This window comes from Haliaeetus leucocephalus, unplaced genomic scaffold (assembly GCF_000737465.1).
Source record: "Haliaeetus leucocephalus isolate CR32 unplaced genomic scaffold, Haliaeetus_leucocephalus-4.0 Scaffold1014, whole genome shotgun sequence".
Classification (NCBI taxonomy): domain Eukaryota; kingdom Metazoa; phylum Chordata; class Aves; order Accipitriformes; family Accipitridae; genus Haliaeetus; species Haliaeetus leucocephalus.
In genome coordinates this window covers 988,959-1,011,409 of record NW_010973450.1, presented here as the reverse complement: position 1 = coordinate 1,011,409, position 22,451 = coordinate 988,959, and the positions used below count along the sequence as shown (strand labels likewise).

The 22,451-nt window shown below is 46.3% G+C and overlaps 1 protein-coding gene across 9 annotated transcripts in view; it reads right to left on the bottom strand.

Annotated features, from left to right (window-relative positions):
• Positions 1-7,550: 7,550 nt before the first annotated feature.
• MBNL1 (muscleblind-like splicing regulator 1) overlaps positions 7,551-22,451 on the bottom strand; it is a 109,970-nt gene continuing 95,069 nt past the window's right edge. For 7 of the 9 annotated variants that reach the window (XM_010584907.1, XM_010584911.1, XM_010584912.1 and 4 more), the window contains 5 exons: positions 22,240-22,393; positions 16,455-16,490; positions 15,662-15,756; positions 12,162-12,236; positions 7,551-10,566 (listed from right to left, as the gene is read on the bottom strand). In XM_010584907.1, coding sequence (XP_010583209.1) covers positions 12,180-12,236; positions 15,662-15,756; positions 16,455-16,490; positions 22,240-22,393 — 342 coding nt within the window. In that variant the 3' untranslated portion in view covers positions 7,551-10,566; positions 12,162-12,179. The remainder of the gene's footprint in view (positions 10,567-12,161; positions 12,237-15,661; positions 15,757-16,454; positions 16,491-22,239; positions 22,394-22,451) is intronic. The other 2 variants (XM_010584908.1, XM_010584910.1) reach the window with 2 other exon arrangements.

Genomic DNA, 22,451 nt, shown 5'->3' with positions numbered 1-22,451 from the left:
AGCTGAGACAGCAGAAACAAGGGAAGGCCACACAACAAATAAATAAAAATCACTAGTCGAGACTGGGGAAAAAAAAAAGTCAAGGCAGCAAAAGCGTGGCAGGCTGAAGGGGCAAAAGGGGGTGCGAGGCCGGGAAAAAGGGGTTGGAGGCCAAAAGGGGGTGGGAGGCTGGGAAAAAAAAAATGGAGGCCAGGAGAGGGTGGGAGGCTGGGGAAGTTAGAGGTCAGCTACGGAAGGGCTCGTGCTCCTTGCGCTGGGAAGCACGCGATCCCTCAGCACAAGAGCCAGACTTTGAGATTCTCTCTGTTCACAGCCAGTAAGAACTGCCCACCCTTCTCAAGCACGTTGTAGGTATAAGACGACAAACATCTTTTCAGCTGGTTTTGGTAAGGTCCCTAACGTACGCACTTACTCTCCCCGACCTACTCAAGTGATAAATTACCTCCTAACCCTGGCCCTTCTCCAAGCAGTTTAAGTTGGCACGCTCAAGCCGCGCTCCAGAATTTTCTTTAAAAATAGTAACGATCAAAGCGATTCCCTACAAAATACACCGGGTGTTAGCTGCGACTCCGGGGGTTTTCCAGGTGGTGGCTGAGCAGGAGGGCTGAAGAGCTTCCCGGTGACAGCGTGCTCCCAGCATCAGCCAGCCCTGCTTCTGGGGCAAGAGGACAAGATAAAGCTTTACATTATGGACAACATGCGATTAAAGAACAAAAAAAACCCCTCTCAACCACACAGTGCTTTATTTCCCTCTGCTCCCTATGAAGTAGGGGAAGGGCAGCTCTCAGCCCTGGGGTCACGGGGGTGAATCCTGCCTTTTCTCCCCGAAAAGCACAGCTCAGGGAATCCTTTACCGGGCCAGGCTGGCTGGCGGCTCTGGGCAGCCCTGGCTGCCGTGGCAGCCCCGGCGGGCACTGCCGGGCTGGCACCGACACGGGCATCGTCACCCGCCCCACCGCCCTCACCCCCCTGTGCCGGCACACAGCCTCCATCAGCTGCCGAGCCAGCGTCTTCGGCCGCCATCAACTTTTATTCTGTTTCTTATCTCAAGACTGAAGGCGAGCAGACGCCGGCCTGTGCACCCCTACAGAGTGCCGCTGAACTACGCTGTGCCGAGAGCACAGGGCTCTTGGAACGGGCTGCTCCGAGCTGCGTGAAAAGACGAGCAGAGATAATTTAACTGCAGACTAAATTGAAGCTCCATTATGGCAACTCATAAAACCAAGCACCAACTGAAGAGGTAGGTTATGTTCAGGCGTACGTTACTGATTTTGTGTTACAGATAAAACACATAAAAGGGCAACGCAGACCCAACCCTAGTACCACACTTCAGAGACGCCATGTCCTCCAAACAGCATGGAGCTGTTTTAGAGAATGGACACAGTTAAAGTGACTAATACCTGCTACTGGGAGAAATTAATACAGCAACGCAGCGGGCAGTGAAGTTAGGAAGGAATGCTGATAGATGCTCAGATACCCCCAGAGCAATTTTATAGGGCAGGTTAGGTTCTTGTTAATTCCCGCAAGCTCTCTTCCATAAGTTGCTCCTTTTCACTCTGTATCTGTGTATCTATTTTAGGATGAAATTTTCAATTCAGCACAGATGTTCAGAACTGGGTTTCATGCAGTAACGATCTTTTCAAATCATTTTCCTTTTTGCACTAGAAATCACGAGCAGAGGAAGGAGCTGGAGCCAGCAGCAGCTGTCAGAGGCTGGGTAAAATGACACACTGGATATATTTTCCCCCCTTTGCTTACGGCTGCTGATGCCACAGGCCTTGTAACCACAGCCACAGACCCCTTCACCATGAGGCGTCAGCGTCTCCTGCATCCCCACCATCCCAAACCCCACGTTCGGGTAACACGCTGCGAGGCAGGCTGCGGTTGCTGGCACCGCGAGGAACGCACCGGGCGCTGCGCCGGCTGCTGTTCACCAGCTGCTCCTCCAGCCCGGCCGGGGAGCTGCCCACCTGCCCCGGCAGCACAGCGGCGTACCCAGCCAGACACCAGAGAGAGATCGATCCATTTGGCACGTGCACGCGTACTAATTACGAAGACGGCATTTTAAACACAGGCGTTATTTCACCACCAGATCAGTTTTGCTGCAGGACGCATGGTACAGTTGCAGAGAAGCGGCATGAGAAGCGGCGACCGGCCCCGTGCGCTGCGGCACAAGCGCACGAGGCCAGCGGTGCCGAGCGCGCAGCCAACGGCGGGACGAGGCATGGGGGGGTGGCTGCCTGTCACTCGCCCGGGCTCACGGCGCTGCCAGAGCTCAGACCTATTTCCACCCCAGAGGCTGGTCAGCCCTGGCTGGGGGTCCCCCTTGCCCAAATGCCCCCGAGCATCGCTGGAATCATCCAAGCCCAGCACTCGGCCCCAGCTCCTGCCCACCCCGGGCGATGGTGCTGCATGGGGAGGGGGGGACAGCGCAGGGGTGACCTGGGACAGGGGAAAAAAGACAAACCCACAGCCCCCGGCTGGATGCGCACACCCCACGCAGGCTGTTGCCACGCTTTCTGACTGGCTGCAGAAAAACACCCCGTGAAACGAGACGCAGCGCATCCTACAGACCCAAAGCGCAGCGGCTCTCGGTGGCCGACGCTGGTTTTTATCCACCGCCAACGAGCGCGCGCTAACTGAGAGCTCGGTGCTGAGCCAGGATCTTCTTCATGCTTCTTGTTCAGGATTTCAGCACACCCCACGCTTCTACCGCAGCGGGTCCTGTGTGCGTGTGTCCGGGGAGCACCCGGAGCCAGCGGCACCCCGGGCTGCAGCGTCGCTGCTCGGTGCCGAGCCAGCCCCCAAACTCACCCAGCGTTAAACGTGCCTCTGCTGAAACAGCCAGCCGGCACCGGAGCGGCTCTGCCGCGGGACGGCAAAGCCAAGCGTGCCGACGGTGAGGGCAGGCACTGCTGATCCCGGTTGTTCGGCAAGTGGTGGGTGCAGGAAGAGGAGGGAAGGGACAAAAAAAGTCCCTCCAAGGCCGCCTGGGCTCTGTGCCCCGACACTGCACGAAGGCACAACGCCGAGCAGGCCCGCCTGGATTTGCCGAATGCGTACACAAACACTGAGATAGACTCCGTGCTCAAGCGAGCACCTGGAGAAGCTCTTCTTCTGCACGCTGATGGCAAGATGCGGTGCCTGACCCACGGCGAGCTGCTATCAGCAGGACGCAGATGTCTGTTTTTAGCCTAACCAAGACAAGCTGCTTGGCTGACCCTTACCCACTCAGCAGAGGTCACCACAGGAACTTCCCCCGTGACACTGCACCCTACTAATGCTAACAAGAAGATAGGGTTCGTTTTGTATAAAGTGCGGTTTAGGGCTTTTAAAAGTCAGCCGTACTTGAGAGCAAGGTAGGAAGCAGCAACTTCCACTGCTGACCTTTTCCTGGACCAGAAGTATTCACTGGGAAGAGAAAAACGAGACGTGGGTGGAAAAGGCAATTAGCAACACTGCTCCACAGAAGCGTTTGTTTTGCTTTCCTTAAACAGCGTTTTGCAATGCCCCTGCAGAGTGCCATGCCGGGAGGCAGCCCCAGCTGTGCCAGCCCAGCTGCAAAGCTGCTCCTGGGTCTACGGATAGCCCCGTGTACAGCCAGGGCTGGACAACCAGCACATGCAGGCGAGTAAGGCTTGGGATTAAAAACAGCAATGAAAAAACATTTCCCTTATAACTGGATGTTTTCTCAGGCACAGATGCTGCTCTCCAGCACGAGCATCCCACCTCCTTCCTGGCCAAATCCATCTGGGCATCTCACCAGCACCCTACGGCTCAGGCACCCACACTCAGCCCTGCGGTTTCATTCCCATTCCCCCAGCCCAGGGGGCGGGGTGGGCTCTCTCTCCCGAGCGCTCAGATACATCCCCCATCCTCGGGAAGTGCTGCCGGTGCCTCCCACCGCCCCAGTACCTTGTAGCTGAGGGCACATGAGAACAGTCGAAGCGGTTCTGCTCTCTCCGCCCCCAAAGCCAAGGGTCCGCACCGTGCCCACAGCACCCCCATCCCACCCCTCACAGGGTGCCTGCCAGGGAGGGACCCTGCTCCCCTCGCCCCAAGGGGGGGCTGAACATGCCGTGCTGTGCCACATGCTGTTTGCAGAAGAGCATAGACTGTCTTTCCCATCCCATAATTGTCACTTCTCTTGCCACTATTTAATTGAATGTTTCCCTATTGGTGCCAGGTAATTGCCAATATATGCCATGACAAGCTTGCTAAATTCCTGTGATGGGTAAAAGACTCCAAACGGGCTATTCTTAGGTACCGAGAACGCGTATGTGATGAACGCTGTTTGGCTGCACCCTCGGAGCGCTTTTGGGGTGCTTCGGAGTAACTGCACGTTTATTTGTGGTGCATTCCTGAAATATCGCTGTGATTCATTTCCTCCTGTGGTTTATTAGCACAGGGCTAACGCACTTTCCAACGTCTCCACCACCTCCCATGAAACACACAGCGCACTGACTTCTCACCTTTCAGTTTGTTCTTGGAGTTCCTATATAAAAAAGGGAGACTTTTCCCCCTCCCTCGCCACCCCCAGCCCCGGGGGCTGCAGGCGACGGGCCCCCAGCGCAGGGCATCCCACCGCAAACGCCGCGGCACCCCTCCGGCACACGGCACAGCTCCTTCACCAAGACGGAGCCTTTGCAGAAGCACCACAAAGCACCACCGGGTACCCTCGCTCCCACCAACCACCCCCCACCCCAGGCATCCCAGGCACCACCAGCCAGCAACACACAACGAGAAACACCAGTTAAAGCAGCTGCACGTCGGCTGCTTTGGGGCCCTTCAGCCATGCCTTTCCAACACCCGACAGCTCCGCACAGCGATAAACGCCTTGAGAGGGGTGCACCCACGCCGCAGGCAGGTCCCCCGTGGAAGGGTCCCACCACCTTGGCCAGGTCAGCTGTGGGAGGTCCGTCCCCCTCTTAGAAGCAGCATCAAGGACTCGTTGCCACCCCATACTTTCACCACTCACTCTCACGGCCACGACGGAGGCATAACTCCAAGGGGAATCCTCCGGCACCGTGGCCCCCACCGCTGCTCTGTGCCATTACCCAGAAACGAGGGGAGGGTCTCCCCCAGTGCCGCTGCCCTCCTGAGGCTGTGGATCAGCTGTTTCCCAGAGATCTTGCCCAGGGTCCCCAAACCACCAGTTCCTTACCTGCACATCCAGAAGCCCCCAGCTCCCTCCAGCCCTGCTGCCTCCAGCCCTTTATCCCCAGCTGAGCCCCATCACGCCCACCCCCACCCACCCCGGCACCTGCACAAATTCCCCAAACCCACTTTCCCAGCAGCTCTGGGGCTGTGGGAGCTGATGCTGGTGATGGGTTGCTCAGGTGCCCAGCCCGGTGCTGCTCTCCCTGGCCCCCACGTCTCACTGTGTCCCCCCGGGTGCTGCCGGTGGGCAGAGCCGTGCCAGACCCGGCACCTCTCCCCGACGCCAAGGCTGCGCTGGCAGCCGGCACGAGGTATCAAGGCATCGTGCGATGCTGCTGCCGGGACCACAGAAAGTGGCGTGATCGGCTCCGTTTGGGCAGGGAATGGGCTTTTTTTTAATTACAACTAGCATCTGGATGGAAAAAGACCTTCAGTATTACTCTCTCTCCTTCTTCGGGATGCCATTCCCCGTTCTCACAAATCACACAAAGGCAATTAAAACTCCCTCGCTAACTCCGTCGAGCAAGAGGCAGGACGGTGACTGCTTCTCCCGGGCTGCAACAGGCAGCGTCCCGGTGGGTCCCCCTGCGGCGCTGACCCCCGCGCAGGGCTCCCGCCGGGCTGGGGAGGGAAGGGGAGCTCAGGGAAAGGCTCGGCCGCGGTCCCCAGCTGCCCAGACCCAGGTTGCTGAAGGAGGTTCCTGCTCCTCCGTCCCCAAGGGCCGAGAATCCTTTCCCCATTTCAGAAAGCATCTCAGCTGCAGACACACATGGATCCCTTCGGACAGGGCTCTTTTATCTTGGTTTTAACACAGTTGTTATTAATTGCTCCTGCCGTCGCCACCATCCCGGCCCCGGCCGGCGAGCTGCCATGGCCACCGGCTTCCCGAGCCGCAGGCGCCGATGCCGCTTTGGCAGGAGCTCCTTCTCGTGGCTCTCCTCAGCATCCGAGCGGTTTTATTTCTCTCGGCTCTGGCGAGAGCCCCGCCGCAGGCTGAGCTGCGGCTCGGTACCCGCTTTCCAGCGGCTGCGGCCCAAGACCCCCCGGCACTGCCCAGGTGCAAGGGGACGGACCTGACCCGGCTGCGGTGGAGGGTCCTGCGTGACAGTGACCCCACGTGGGGCTGGCACCCAGGGCAGTGCCGGACCTCGGCGGCGGGAGCACTAACGACAGCAGCTGTCAGAACCGTCTGATTAACCACAGGAACCTCCGTGGCCGCCTTCATCGGCTGGAGAGGAAAAGAAAGTCGTGTTCTTTTTGCTAATTTAGAACCTTCGTGCTGCTTGACACGCTATTTTTTCACCTAGCAGCTCAATGCAATGATAAATTAAAGTGCTAGTGTCATCGCAGGTATCGACGCAAACACAGCGCAAATGAGCTGGGTGTTCAGCCGACAGGAATGAGGCATCCTGATGTGCTGAGCTGAGAAACGAGGTAAATAAAACCGGCCTTCGAAACACCAGCTCTTCTGCGAGGTCTCTCAGGCCGCACTAACAAACAAGGAGACACCTGAAATCCTCGTGGAAAACAAGCGTTCCGATGCGTTTCCTTTTCCGAATGAAGCCTGTGATTTTTTTGGTCAACAGTTTTGATTCTCAGAGTGATTTGTGGGAGACTAATCAAGGAGGAGCAACGCGTGGAAACGGGGCTCCCTCTAACGTCAGCCACCGCCTCGCTGCACCCCCGCTGTGGGCACTAACGCGGGGGGCAGATGTGGAGGGTCCCTTTCTTCTCCCTGAGGGTAATAACGGCTTGGTCTGGATCTGTGGTACCCTGGTACTTTACATTTATCCTCTGGATTTAACAGTAATGTCACGTACGCTTAGCATTCTTAATATATATCCTGTATAGCTAACTTACTATGCACTGTTGAAGAAAAAACCCCCGAGACCAGCATATAGGTTTTTTTTCCCCACAAATAAATTACATCCCTTCAGTAAAACAAATGCGCAGATAAAATGAAAAGCGTGTACAAAAGAAAGCGGTGCGATTTTTAACCTGATATAAAAAAACGTAATTAAGAAAGAGAACTTTTATTAGGGCAATTTCACTTTATTTTTTCCATACAGCAAGGTCAACTATAGCAGTAATAATAAAATAAGCATAAAAACAAATTGCAGCCCAGGACAGAGTACATAATTTGGAGCAACTACAAGCAAAAAGTAAGTCTGTGATTACATAATAGTAAAACCAAGCACATCTGTCCTTTCAGCAGATGAAAGTTGCGGGGTTGCAAGTAAGTGCAACTTCATTAATCATTCAGTGTGAGTACTGGAGAGATCAGATACTGTAATGGCCTAATCACTTTCTCTTTCCAGCTTTGGCATATATAATGACAAGGTTTCCTGAACGGTTTCTATTAAAACGGTAAAATTTCCCAGGGTTTTTTTTTTTCACCTGCTAAAAGAACAGGACCACTACAGCGATAAAAAATAATCACATAACAACTACAGCTACGGTGTGCTGTTTGGTTTGCCTGTTCATGATTTAACTCTTTTGTGAAAGTCAGTATTTGTTTTGAAGAATCTTTTTTGTGAACAATAAACCACTGAAATTGTCAGAAACTGGTTTGAATAGCATATATCTTTAATATATTTTTTGATACTTTAAACATGCAGTAGTTTTTGAATAATGTACGGAATATTTGATCCATGATTTCACCTTGATGGTTTGAAGTACCTGCTTTTTTTTCTTTTTTTTTTTCTTTTTTTTTTTTTTTATTAATGATTTTCAGGCAGATTTGAACCAGTGGAGCTTTTGTCAGTCATGAGATCTTGGAAGGATGGCATATCTTTCCAGCTGAAAAAATCCTGGCAAACTACAAGCTGTCCACATAAAGCAAAGCAACTTTTTTGAAGGGGTATGGAGTGCTAACTCTGTGCCACTTTTGCAAGCAATTTTGTTCAGCCTGTCATTTTATTAGCCTTAACAAAACTCCTTGTAATTATAGACATTTTTATTCAAAATAAGATCTTACTATTATACAGGTTTCTCTCTTTTTTGACTATATACAGAAGTGCAAAAAGTCAACCTTCTCTCTATACGTTCCCACATGCTAAACTGCAGCATAATCAACCCTCAAGAGTTTGCACACACACGCTATAATTCTTGTTACGTAAACTTTGAGTATTTGGATTATCAACAAAAAGTCCCTTGATCTATTGATTATGCAGCTTATTTATAACAAGGCCTGATATTCAGGGATTTCAAAAAATATTTAAACAATATTTTAACATTTGAAATGGATACAGTAGAAAATAAATTTTATTCTAATATCTAGGAACTAGATTTTCTCATAATAACTAATTACAAACAAAATAAATCATCAAAATATTACTCAATTGTCTGCCAGGATTGTTGCGATAGCAACAACTTAACTTCTTACTTAGCAATGATTATATAATTATAAGATATCCATATAAAAGATCTTTGTTCTTTTAATGAAAACTAGACAAGAACTAACAATGACTGACATTCTTACATTGTAATATTAAATCAGTAAAATATAAATCATTTAGTTAACAATAATACGAATACTCATATGACACTACATGTAAATTCAAAACTGAGTATGTTATGAAGAAAACTACTTTTTTTTTGTATTTTGAAAAAGTCATCAGTAAACTCTAATAAAACAAAATTCTATAAACTGAAATGGTATTCAACTGGTAATAGAAAATGAAAACAATCTAATAAATGTAAGAAATAAAAACTACACTTTTAACAAGAAAAAAATAAGTAATATTCTATAATGTTAAGTAACTACAATAACATGTGAAGTCACCTATACTTTCTTAACACGATTGAAATTACATTGGTATGGGTTTTAACCCGTAATGTAATAATCTAAGGCTTTAATAGATGTACAGTACAATCAGTAAAATCAACACATCATTCTTATACTATAAAGCATCTCTCTCAAGCATAAAAACTCGCAGTAAACTTGGAAGTATGGAGAGTTCTACAACCGAACTCGCGCTTCTTCCACTCCACGCTACGCTACCAGTGACCTGGCCCCCACTTCAGCACTTTGCTGAACAGAGCAAAAATATCCTTTACTAGCTGCAACATCCAAACCACAAAAAGGAATTCCTTTGGATGAATCCATTCTTAAAACTTGAATGCACATCTATTTTTTTTGTTTTTATTTTGTAAAGGCTTTCTAAGGCTATAAGCAGTTAATCTGAACAAAAAAATCACATATAAAACTCACCCAAGTATTTAACCCACCCAATTTCTATGCTAATTAACATCTCCATTTTTTCATATTTTGGTTTGTCATGCATCTGATGTCAGTGCTTCTTCTGTCTTTGTTTAGAGTCACCATGTAAAGTGTGACTTTGATGAAGTAAAAGTGAAACCCAACTCTGCAAAACATTTATAGTCCTTTTGACTTTCAACAGAGGCTATAAATAGAAGCAAAAGAAGTTCCTCAAACATTTGTTACTGTGTCTCAGAAATGGCTTTTCCCTTTTGTATATCATGTTATACAGTAAAATATGCATAAATATTACACTACAATGCCTTAAAATAGTTTATATATATGTCCAGTATGGGTTAATTTGTACGGCTAGAGTATCTTTCTTGTGCTGTCTACTGTTACTGTAAGGAATAGTTGGCCATTTCTGAGACAGCTTTGGTTTGAAACAGAATGGTGCCCTTTGACTGATTAGTACTAGTAAAGTAAGTGAAAACGTGGTTCTGAAAATAACACTGCAGAAATAATACTCTAATCGGATGTACAGTCTATGGCACTTCATGAGAATCCTTAACAACATGGTACTTAAAGCCATTGATGTGCTTTAAAATATACACAGTTGTGGTTTTGCTTGGCACATTCATCTCTGTCAGATACCTCTCTTACCACTTCTTACAATCTATTACATTAAAAATATTACTCTTAAACAAAAATTACTGTGCATGCACGCTCTCATCTATAATGGCAATTTTAAATACAAGGTGCACCTTTGTTATTTGTAAACCTTGAAAGAAATAAACTTACTTTAAAAAATTATATCTTGGTCTACAGACGTACCAATACATAATAGATTTATGGTTACATCATCGTCTGTCTTTTCAAGGTGACATACATGATTATGTAGGAAACAGACTACATATGCATATTCAAATCCATATGCATACTTCTGTGCTAGAAAAGATAGACAATGTTGTAGTTTTTAGACAATAAGATCACCTCAGCACAAATATCAATTAAATGTACAAAGTATATAGGCAACAGTGTGCAGTGGATTTCCAAGTTCTTGTTTCATCTCGTTAACATGCAATGTGTGGATGTCTTACTGCTGAGGGAGTTTCCGAGTGTTGCTTGACGGTATATACATTATGGCTAATGAGCTCGTCCTCTTCTCAACCCAAACACACTGTCCTTTTCTCTTTAGTTATGATCTAGAAAAGAAGGAAGAGAAAGCATTTTCAACAGAGTCATAACTTTTCGTTAGCACCACATCAGCCCAAGCTTTACATTTGCAACGGGGAAGTCTGCCACCGAGCATCAGGGAAGCTTGCGCCCCAACCCCTGTGGGATTTCCCTTTGGTAACTCCTCGCAGCAGAGCTTCACTTTACACCCGAATCCCGCGGTGATAAAAGCGCACGACACACCGGCCTCCCGCTGCTCCCAAGGTCCCAGCCGTGGGAGCGGGATCCGGGGGACGGTTTCCCAGCGCCCAGCCCCTGGGAGGCAGCTCCCACGAAGTGCTGTGGGAGCGCTGCCCAGCAGCCCCGGGCCCCCTCTCTCTTCCCAAGCCCTGCTGCTGCTGCTGCCCCCGTAAAACCTGGGAGCCCAACCAGTGCTTGACAGGCACCTAAACATCCTTAGGGATCTGGGCCCTATATTCCCAAGGTAATTTTTCTTACTTCACTGCCTATCTAGCGTAGCTATTTCTCCGGTCTCTGTTGCCTATTGCATGAGAGACACATCTAGGGAGTGATTCCTCCTCCTCCACCTCGGGACGGTCTCTGAAACGGGGACACCCCAGTCCCAGCTGAGTCCAGAGGGAAGCGCGGTAGCAAGTTTAGGCTGCAGATAAGAGGTGTCCCACCTGAGTCACTCAAGCAGTTTAACAATGTTTACGCTCAGCTGAAAGGAATAACTATTATTATAAACCCACTGTGGCAAATCAGTTAATCCTCACCCTAAGTAATAATTCCATTATGGCCAAGCCATTCAATAAAAAAACACAGCAGAAACGGAGCGCAAGGGAGAGAAAGGTAATACAAATCACAAGCTATCCTAGGGGAGGTGATGTGCTGCGGGTGGTCTTGATGACAACAGGCAATTTAGTGACAGACGGGAAACTACAGTTTACTCATGGGAAGATACACGGGAAAAAAAGTCTCTCAAGCTTAGGCACGCAAACCTAGATTTCAAGCTATGCAGGATAAAGGTTACAGTATAAAAAGCTGACATACACTATCTGCAATCGCCGTTCACACCAACACAATGCAGGTATGAACTGTGCCTGCACTGTGGGACCTCTCCTTGCCATACCACCCATGCCAGGAAAATACTGTACATAACGCATCGTAGCCTGACAACCTGCGTTCAAGAGAAATCAGGCTTCAGCTAGGCAGATGACTAAACCTGTATTTTAAGAGATTCTGGCTTTCCAAATTTGGAGATTTAAAATCCGTTCTTTCTAAAGCCCGCTTAACGTAACCATCACCCCCCTAGACCTGGCCCTTGGCTCACATCAGTGCTGGAGCCATCATCCTTCATAAACAAAACTCTAATTTTAGACTCTCTGATTTTGCTATATGGATATGTACAAACTAACACCGACATCTGGTCCAACACACTAGCTAACGTGGTCACTGCTAACTATGATCTCCACGCAGAGAAGAATCGCGCGTCAGTGGAGTTCTTCCCTGTATCTTATTAATTTTCTTAGAAGTAAAATAAAAACATTCTGTCCCTGCAAAAGACAAATTATGCACACATAAAGGTAAGAGAAATGCAAGCAACAACACATCGGGAACTTACTGTTTGATGACAAAATGTCTACATCTGTGTAACATACTTGTGGCTAGTCAGATGTTCGGCAGATATTATGGGTATCTACAGGTAAAAAATTTAAACAATGAATAACATGTGCAATGAGCCAACCCAGAGACACAGCATTTTGCTACAGAACATAAGTTTGGAAAAGTGAGGATCAGCTGTGAGTTGGTGGATTTTATATTGTAACTATAAGTTAAAGTCAACTGAAGTGCTACAATAGCAACTTAAAACTGGAAAACATTGTGTTAAGTACTACTTGACAAATATAAATAAGTATTATTGGTTGTTTAGGAAATAAGAGAAGTTAAAATCTACAAAAGTCATGCAGTGCAGTAATTGACAATCGCCCTTTTTGTTGGCCTACACAAAATCCTGTGCTTTCAGTGTATCATTTAAAATGATAACTTCTATGGTGACCTTGTTTCAGTCTGATTTTGTGAAGTGTTCACTGCTTTCACTGTCTTGGTTTTTGAATGCCAAACCTAAGATGCCCTGAGGTTGATTTTCACAGCCGGTGAAAATCCACTGTCGAGAAGAGCTGCCTGCTCTTCCTACGGCCACTGCGGGCATCACGGTGGATCAGCCGAAAAGCTAAGACTCCCCAAAGCAGTGAAACAATTCTCAAAATGTTTGTCTGCACAAACAGAATTCAGTATGTGGCTTCTCTTGAAGTGCCCCATCAACTCAGTTTCCCATTTTAAAAAAAAGTATTAAAAGCAGGGTAGATGACCAGCGGTACGAATAACAAACTTCTATTCTGCATCCCACGCTGGGGTCCCAGCCGTGCAGCCCTCTGCGTGTGGGGCACAGGCTGAAGTCCACGGGATTGAGCCCGAAGAGACCTCGCGGGCCAGTCCCTTGGGAAGGACAGCACTAGGGCATGCAGGGCTGGAGGAACCGCCAGGCGCCCTGCGGTACAGACAGGACCAGCAGTCCGGCGGGAGGGAGCAAACAGATGCGCCCGCGTACAGGGAAACATGCTGGGGCATAGGACACAAAATGGGTCTGTGCGATCGCAAACGGCTGTCGCATTTGAAAAGACTCTTTTTCCTGATGGATACTAAGGCTGATCTGTTATCTGCACAAGAAGGGGAATGGGGAGGTTTCTTCTTAACTAAATCGCTTAGAGGTCTTGGTGTCGGTTTTTCCACCCCTCGTGCCCTCTCCTCCCCTAGCAACTTCACACAACTCTACAACATTGCCAACTCGTACAGAAACGTGCTTCAAGCATAATGAAGCTTCTCATACCATTTTTTTCTACTGCTGCAGGACAGGCTGTTGCACCCAACTGTGTAGAAGCATCAGGGATAGTGCTGTCGGAACATACCAAGGACCTTCAACACCAGTCAATGAAGATGAAGGGCCAGATCTTAAGACTTTTGGCATGCATGCACATTGCATCGTGTGGCATTAAATAATTTCAGCATTGCTCACATAGTATATACATATATTTGTTATATATGTATATATTGAGGTTTGGCTGCAGTACTGTACTAAGTGTGTTATGAGGCTCCAGGGAGGATATGCATGAAATGATCAGATTCTACAACAGAAAGTTTCCCTGTAATCTATTTGGGAAAGTGCATGGTTATTTAGACAGAGCTGATTTTAAAAAACAATTACGTTTTTCTGTGCCTTGGCTTGTTCTCACAACTCTCTGGACTTATGGACAATATAGAGACACATTTAAATTAACTGTATGGTGCAGTAAATTACAATATTAAGATACTTCGGGCATACAGGTGATTGCTTGCTTAGGTGACATGTATGCACAGGTAGTCCTACCTATAAACTAGCTTTTCAAAATACAAAGCAATTCTTATGCTAGTTTAAATCTGTGAGTGACATGGGCATTCAGCAAACATTTCGCAAGAGCAGAAAGTGCTACCTGCTGAGCAGACTAACTTGAGTATTTTTTGGAATTGTAAAATATCCAGGCCCCTTTTGAGACTCAGGATGTGCACACCTATATATCACTGCAACAGTAATAATTTTTGGAGTACTATTTTTGAGAGATCAGTAAGCGGACAGGTTAACAAAGAACGTACAGCTGGGCGTAGTACAAAATGGTAGTGGCTCAACAGGCAAAGGTGGGAAGGCTTGAAGCCAGGCTCTGCACTTAATCCTGCAACAGCCTGCGGCACCTGGTGCCCGCAGCAGCAGAGCAGTGCCCGGCGCCGTGCGGCGAGCCCCGGCGCTCCCGGCTCGGCAGGAGCCGGTGCCATCCTCCCCAAGCACAGAGGGGCATGTGCAGCAGGGCACGGGCACGGGTCTTGCTGCTCACCGTCCAGCTGCAGCTGCAAACCTGACAACTTTAGGATGGGATTTTCAAACTGTTTCAGGAGTTAGCTCGAATGACTTAGGGAGCCGAGTATGTCAGGTGAGCCTGCCTTAAAAACTGGCATTTATCTCCGGAATTAATTACACATACAGAACCACACCTGCAAAATACTGAAGAAAATGTTTAGTTCCCTCTTCTAAAAGGCACATGTGTGATTCCCACTGAGTCGAGAGTCATATCTGCATATTAGACCAGAACTGATGGTTTCATGACATTGGCAATTCTAACTTCCTAGTAAATCTAAAAAAATAATTTGTTTTTATCAGACGAATGAGAGGGTCTTTAAAAAGTTTTCATTGTTGCACTTTCAGCCAGACCTACTACAGAAATCCGCATTTTTGACAACCCAGCTAGATAAAAACAACAGGCCACGTTCTGTTCTCAAGTGCAGCTGCAGCTGGTACGTGTGGGGACTGCAGCTCCTCTGGCCCCTGGTACTCATCTTTAGAGCATCGTTCCTGGCTTTTCTGGGAGGACTTTTAATCACTTATTTAGTAAACCATTATTCTTTTATTCCTGAAATACATCTAAACATGGCAACAATTGGGGTAGCTATTTAGAAATAAAACCAGACTCTAATGGACATTTTCTTAACTGAAGTCTGCCTACTGCAACAAGTAATTGGCCATTTCCAAGCAGAATCACAAGCTGAAACAATGGTTTAAAAGAAGTTTCTGTGTGGCCCATGCTCAGACGTTTTTGTTTTGCTCTTGGAAGAGGAGAGTCAGAACATGTTCAGACTGCTAAATTCAGACTGTTAAAATTGTGATCCTGCAACCCCTCCGCACAAAGGTTTTACTGGCTTTCACTGGAGTTCTGGACTAAAAGGAACTATCGGCTTCACAGAAATAGAAATAAATAATGGGCTCCGTGTATTATCCCTTTCTCTTTACATCTCTGAGAGCAGAAGCAGCATGGCCCACAAATGTTAAGACTGAGTCAGAAACTCTATTATCAATTATTTTTAGCATCAGAAATGGAACTGCAGCACCTTTTGAGCATGGATAAAGGCTTATTAAGCTGTGCTGCAGATCTTAGAGAGAATGTGTAGGCCAACAAGAGGTAAAATCAAAACCCCCATGCTCATTAAAAGCACCAATTTCAAGTTGTCTGTAAGGAACAAAGCTGTAAATTAGCAAACCTGGTTGGCTGTGGCTGTTGCAGCGAAGGGAACACTTGTGGCAGATGTTGTTGCTGCAGACACAGTGGCTGGCGTAGCACCGTGCACCATGGGAACTTTCGGAAGGAAAATCATATAAGCAAACATACAGAAGAGTGTAGCAGTATGGGAACCAGAGCGACATGTGGTAGGATAATTGAGCATGGTATTTTTCACAGCAAAAAGCCCGAGACATCATTGCCAGCGCGTGACATGCAATCACAGTGCAAAGCAGGACAACATTCCAGGGAGAAAGAGGGAAGGGAAATGAAAGAGAAAAAAAGGGGAAAATGCTTGTTACCATCAAATCAAGAAAATCGACACAAACAAGCTTAACCATTTCAATACAAAAATCAACAGAAGAATTTTTAAATGCCCTTATATTTACAAATTTTTGTCTTTTAAAAATTCAACCCAAATATTTACTGCAAACAAAAATTAATCTTGTTGAAGGACAGTATACGTCTATGTGGCTATAGTAAGATACAGTCTTTATTTAACACAAGATAGTTTCTAAACACTGGAACTCATAGTCCAATCAAAATCCACCAAGGAACAATGTGCAATTCAAAAAACTGCTATACAAAATTAATAACGTCTATGTGTCCATGTCAATTAAATAAAACAATTGCATTTAATTGACAGGTGTTAGTGCAGGAGGCTAAGGGAGATGGATTGGCACGAGAGCTATAAGTTAAAATCTAGCAGTGGATTTTGAGGGTCCGTGAGCTGCACCACAGGTTTAAGATAATCAAGAAACAAAGCTGGCACCTACCAACACTTGTAGCGGGTGTCATGCACAATATTGAGCCTGCCCATCATGCATTGCAACAGGAAGGTGGATTTGGAAAGGGAAAAGAATTAAAACAACCCATCACACGTGTAATTAGAAATTTCATTTGAACAAAGAAGAAAAATTGTTATTATGGGAACAGTGGCATGTAACTGTCAGCACAATCAAACCATACAATAGCACAGTGATCCATTAGAACTAGTGTTCAGTGAAGGGGAAAGAGCTGATCGACCTGTGTGCTGGTATAGCGTGTTTGCCTTTGTAGGACCACGGAGTATTAGCACGGCTAGGAAAAGTTTCTTTAGCTTTATTTTAAAACTCTTGTAGTCTTAAATCTTTTTGCCTTTTGACGCAAGCTTTGTAATGGTCTTAACCCTGGTTTCCTCAGATTAAAAGAAATACTTTTCAACCTGCACCTGCCTACAGGTACCCGAGGTCCACCCCTGCTAGGACACCGGGACTAGCTGGAGCGAGGGACTGGCACTGCTGTGCCCCCTCCCCGCGGCTGCTCGGGAAGCGCAGCGAACGCCGTGTTCTGTCCGGGGAACACAGAGGGCCAGAGGAGGGGCGCGAGGCTCGCCCCTCCTGCTAGGGCTGCCTTTTCGGCTGGGGTCCTTCTTGGACGGGCTGGAGCGACGATTCCTCGCAGAGTGATGACTTGATCTATGCTGTTCCATTAGCCACAATCTGGCTGCTCCAATATTTAGCTAACATATAGGCAAAACCCGGGTGAATTTGGCATGCCGTACTTTTGTCATAGCTGCACGACCCCTGTGAGCTGCCAGTGAAGGGGAAGTGATCCTGACTGTCCTCTGGTCTGTTTGCTTACTACGCAGGTCAGAGGAGGGACTGAACAGCTAAAGTCTCCTACGCAGCTCATGGCAGCACCTAAGAATACTCGTTCAGCACTTTTTTCTACATTATAGGACGTATTTTAAGCTGCTGGTGTCTGGGCTCACAACCTGCAGCTCTCTTTAGGCTACATAAAAATAATTAGAGCGACAGCACCTGGTGAATTCCGCCCTGTAACAAGAGAGCCAACAGCAGTATGGTGTTTTTAGGAACATGATGGCATCATTTTTTAAATATCGTTACGTTGGTTGATTCTGTTTACATAGCAAAATGCCTTTCACCAGACTGAACTCAGAATCTTCTATTTTTGCTTCCAATATGATAGATAAATATATACTGATATTTCAGAATATCCACTTTTAATAAACATTTTACTTTTTTATTTAACAAATAACATTTATTAAAACTAATTATGCTTGACACAGCAAAAACTGAAATAAACTCTGAAATCTGGGAACAGAGGTTGCAGTGGAAATAGAAACATACTCTAGAAGACTGCCAGCGGGAGCCATGGCAATGCTGCTTCCTTGACATTACGTGACCGTAACGGGGGGACAGGAAATTGTTTTAGCTGGTGCCAAGCATTGTAGTGGCTTGCACAATCTCAAGAGCATTTAACTAAGCAGGGGAAAAAGTCAGTCAGTATAATTACTGCTGGGGACAAGGTTATTCACTGTCATCACTGTATCTGTGAGGCTACAAGGAAAGGGCATAATCATGCTTCCTAATTACTCTTCTATTTCTGTGTCATGGAAAAGACTGAAAATATTCATAAGGAAAGGTTAAAAGAAGGGTAGCTTTCCCGACTTCCCCATGTACAAATCATGGCTGAAGTCAATGGGACCACTTGCAAGATTAAAAAACAGAGCAAAATTTGCCTATAAAGTACAAACAGTAAGTAAAACTGCTTTCTCGGCCCCTCTTATGACATCTCTATGGTGTTAATGAGGCTACAGGGAAGAACCTTCGAGTTCTTGTCTCTGTGCAGAAGTGCCCTATTTATAAGGTTGTACATACTTCATTAGATCTGGAATATTACATCATTCCATGCATAATTATGTCTACATGCTAAAGATGAGTTAGATATTCATGATGACTCTGAATTATCACTGTAAAGCTTTGCAGCTCAAAATTTTAGTCTGAGTTATCATCATTAACATTATAACCAGTGCACACAGTTTTGAAAGGGAATTGAAGCAAATGAACATAAGGCAGAAATGAAAGTACTAGCTAGGGTGCAATAACTTGCAAATATGAAGACGTAATGCTGTATGACCCTCTTACCAGTAATAAAAATCATTTTTTCTATGACCTTAACATCCATCTTGACTTCAGAAGCTTTGACTGACTAATGAGAATGCATGAATAATAAATGTGGAGTTTCAAATGTTCCCTAGCTTTTCAGCACAAGGCAGAATTTTAATTCAAGGATGTGTTCAGTTAACTGATCATAACTTCACAACCAGATTAGTTCTGCAGTGGAATAAAGCTAGTTTTATAAATATTCTAGGTTTACTGGTATTTTAAGCATTTTTTTTCTCATGCCTCCCTTGTATTATTCCCCTCAGTCTATTTATTCTGTCCAATCTACTAAATCCTAATTAAAAATATCACCACAGACAGCATAAGCAGTCCTGCTGAGGTGAACAGTTGTGCCTGATTTTTCCCTCCCTAACGTTTTGGAGGAGAGCAGTGTTTTCACACAGACCCAGAAGCCCCACGGAGGAAGGTGCTTACACAGACACCGCTTAAGGAAAGCATCTGTGCGCTGAGTGAGTCCCAACCACGAACAAGTTAAGTTCTCTGATGTTGAAGGTGCAGTAACTAAATAAATATGCAATGCGTTAACTTAACAGCAGAGGTGGCTGAAGCCTTTCCACGGCTGGCTACATGGTTCAGCTGCCCTGCTGCAATTCTGCCTCTTGCAGGTGCATTAGGGCAACAGCTCCTGGGAGTACCCTGTAAACCTGATCCCTTTCTTCTGGAGGATTACACTTCTCAGCTACCCTCTGGTCAGCCGGTTGACTCGCACAGGCTGGGAACAGCTGTATACACACAACTGAGGAGACAGTGAGCTGAGGCACAGGATGGTAACAAGCACCAGGGCAGGAATTTCATCTAGTTGCACATAGGAGCTCTCTATCTGCACATACAAACATACCCCCAGCCAGCTCACAGTTACTGCAGAACAAACAGCATGTGCAGTAGCAGTGAACGCCAACTAACCGGTGCTCTGCAAGTTCACAGCCCCTCAGCAAAATATTCGCCCGCGTGTCTGCTAAGGCGTCAAGAGTCGTCAGCCAGGACCAAAGTACCAAAACAAGCTGTGAACACCTATTAAGTCGTGTAGAGCCTCCTCATTCGGCAGACTAACTCCACTTGTTTCAACTAGCCAACACCACAAGTGTTCCCAGTTCTTTCTTGCAACGCCTTTTAGACTCCCCTCTCAGTCTGTGGACATCTTCCACCAGCCAAGGTTTCTGGGAGACCTCAAGAGGGAGCCATGCAAAGAGGGAGCTTTATTTGAGAGCAGTGAGATGAGTACCTAAGAGCATTTAATCATTCAAAGTGTGCTGGAGTGCCAGTGCCCATCCCCTGGCATGGACGATGCCTTTATTTGCTTTCATGTGCCCTTGCATACAGGCAGCCAGAATTACACCTTACAATTTAGAAGAGGTATCTGGGTTTGTCTGGAACATGAGTGCAAAACTCTCAAGGGTGAAATATCAAGAGTGAAGTGTCCTGCAGAGGAGGGTCCTGCCAAGATCCTGCAGAGGGGTACACACTGACACCCTGTAGGTTCTGCGAGCGTCCTGCCCTCCAGACCTGCTGCATTTTCATACATTGCAGCTGAAGCAACTAAGAGCACATATGAGTAATTACACTTTCGGTGTCTGAACTTGAAAAATGTCATTTTAATTCAGGCCCCACTGAATTAACCTGCCTCTGCCCCATGGCAGTGGAGCTGAGGGCACTCACGCTCTGTGCTCTCCCGTCAGTTCTTAGGCACTGATGGAGAAACTCTATATCCAGGTGACTGTGCACAAACTGGACTGATGCTACTTAAAATTAAGTGGGGAAAACTAAAAAGGGCAAGGTGGCAAATAAAATTTTCAAACTTTCGAAAAAGTACTGGGTTACTGGAAAGCTCAAACTGCTGCTATCTGAAAAATATAAAAAGAGAATTTATAGTAGCTCATGCTAAAAAATCCTTTACTTCTCTTGTTTAACATATACTAAACTTCAGTGGTCAAGAAAGGTCAAATAAAGCATCAAGAACCACTGCGCAGACTCCTGTAGGTTTCAGTATAGATTGCTAGAGGAAGAGCCGAGGTAGGTTGTGTGTAAGTGCCGACATGAAAGATCCCGGTCAATGATGTAGTGCAAGTGAGGCCTGATGCACACAAACCATAACCCCAGCTCCGAAGTTCACAGGGCACGATTCAAAGCAGCTCAAGTACTGTCAGAAATCATCCAGCCCCTTGCTGATTTAATGGAAGCTGGAAAATTGCATGGTTTACTAACTACATCAGTTATGCTTTGCCAAAACAAACCTTTGAAGTTGTTTAATATCTACAGGAAGGACTGTGATTGCATAAGCATTTTTATATGAAATTTAGTATATGGGCTAGAGATTTGATCTAAAGCTTACTCAATCAGTCCTTCTATTGACTCCAACAAGCTTTGCAACAAGCTTTTGCTAATATATTTCAGTGGTTGCAGTGCATTCTTGGGATCCAAATAAGTTATTAAAATGTACTAAATCAAGCAACTGATTTTTGTGCCATTTAAATTACATACATTAGTTGTATGCCAGATCAAGAAAGAATGGTAAAAGGCATTATACCGAATGCCTGGGAACATACTTGCCAAAAATGTTTAGGATAAAATCCTTAATTTTTTTTTTGGTAAAGACTGAATAGCTGCGTTTTCTCCCCTCCCCTCAACTAGTCTGCATTATGAAGGGCTGTCCTCACAGACTCCTTCCAATTTTTTGAGCACAGATCTATCCGACATCCTCTCCATACCTCCTAGTATGATAGTGCTGTTTTAATGTGGGTTCATATGTAAAAACTAACTCAGCTGTGTTAATATAGGCATGAATTCACATGACATACTACATATGTAATTATTCATGAAGTGCTGTTTGCAGAACCAAAACATATATTCCAACTTTAAGCCCCATCACTTGTCCTCTGAAGGGATTTCTGCTTATGTAAATAGTACAGGCATCAATTCTTCAGCAATTACATACACTAGGACAAGTGTAGATTTGATCACTCTTGAATAAGAACAAGGGCACCTTTGTTCTGCTTAGTCCAAAATCAGCCCTGACGCTTTAGCGGTAGAGGCCTGAACCTTGATTTCTTGTGTAGGCTCATGACTAGCCTATCTGCGAGACTGCCTGCCTGTGCCTTTTATGATCGCTGCACTGTAATTAAAATCAAAACCTCCAAGTGTGTGGCTCAGAACAACTGTTGCTAAGCACATGAAGGCAAAGGGGTCTTACAGCAAAGAGAAACAAATACAACAGCTTAAGAGATGTGTAACAAAGAGAAGTTAATCGAGGGAGAGAGGAACGAGAGAGAAGATTTCAAATTCTGATTCGGGATGACAGAGCGCGACGCCGGTTTTTATATTAGACTGGAAAACACCCACCCAGCTTCCGAGAGAAGCAGAGAGAAGCCAGCCTTCCCGCAGCCAGCACCTCCTCTGCCTGCGGCTCGCCAGGATCGCAGCGCCGCAGGCTGGAGAGAGGCTGCCTGCGCCTGGCAGCAGCTGCCCCGGCACCAGCGGCCGCCGCGCAAATACCTCTACGCATTTGCTGCCAGGAACAAACGGTTATTTCCTAGTGTACGCCTTCCAGAATTCCCCCTTCTCCCTCCCCAGAAAAAGGCAAACGAGGAGCACTTACCTGGTGGGAGAAAGGCTGTATGCTGCTGTAACTGCATGTTGGCAAGAGCTTGCTGGTATTGGAAAATACCAGTGTTAAAGACTGCGGTGGCACCATTGGTTTTTTCAAGCGCAGGCCTCTTTGGTAATGGGGGAAGTACAGCTTGAGGAATTCCCTGAATGGTGGATGGGTATAAAAATAAAGTCCAGTAAAAAAAAGAAAAAAAAAAAAAA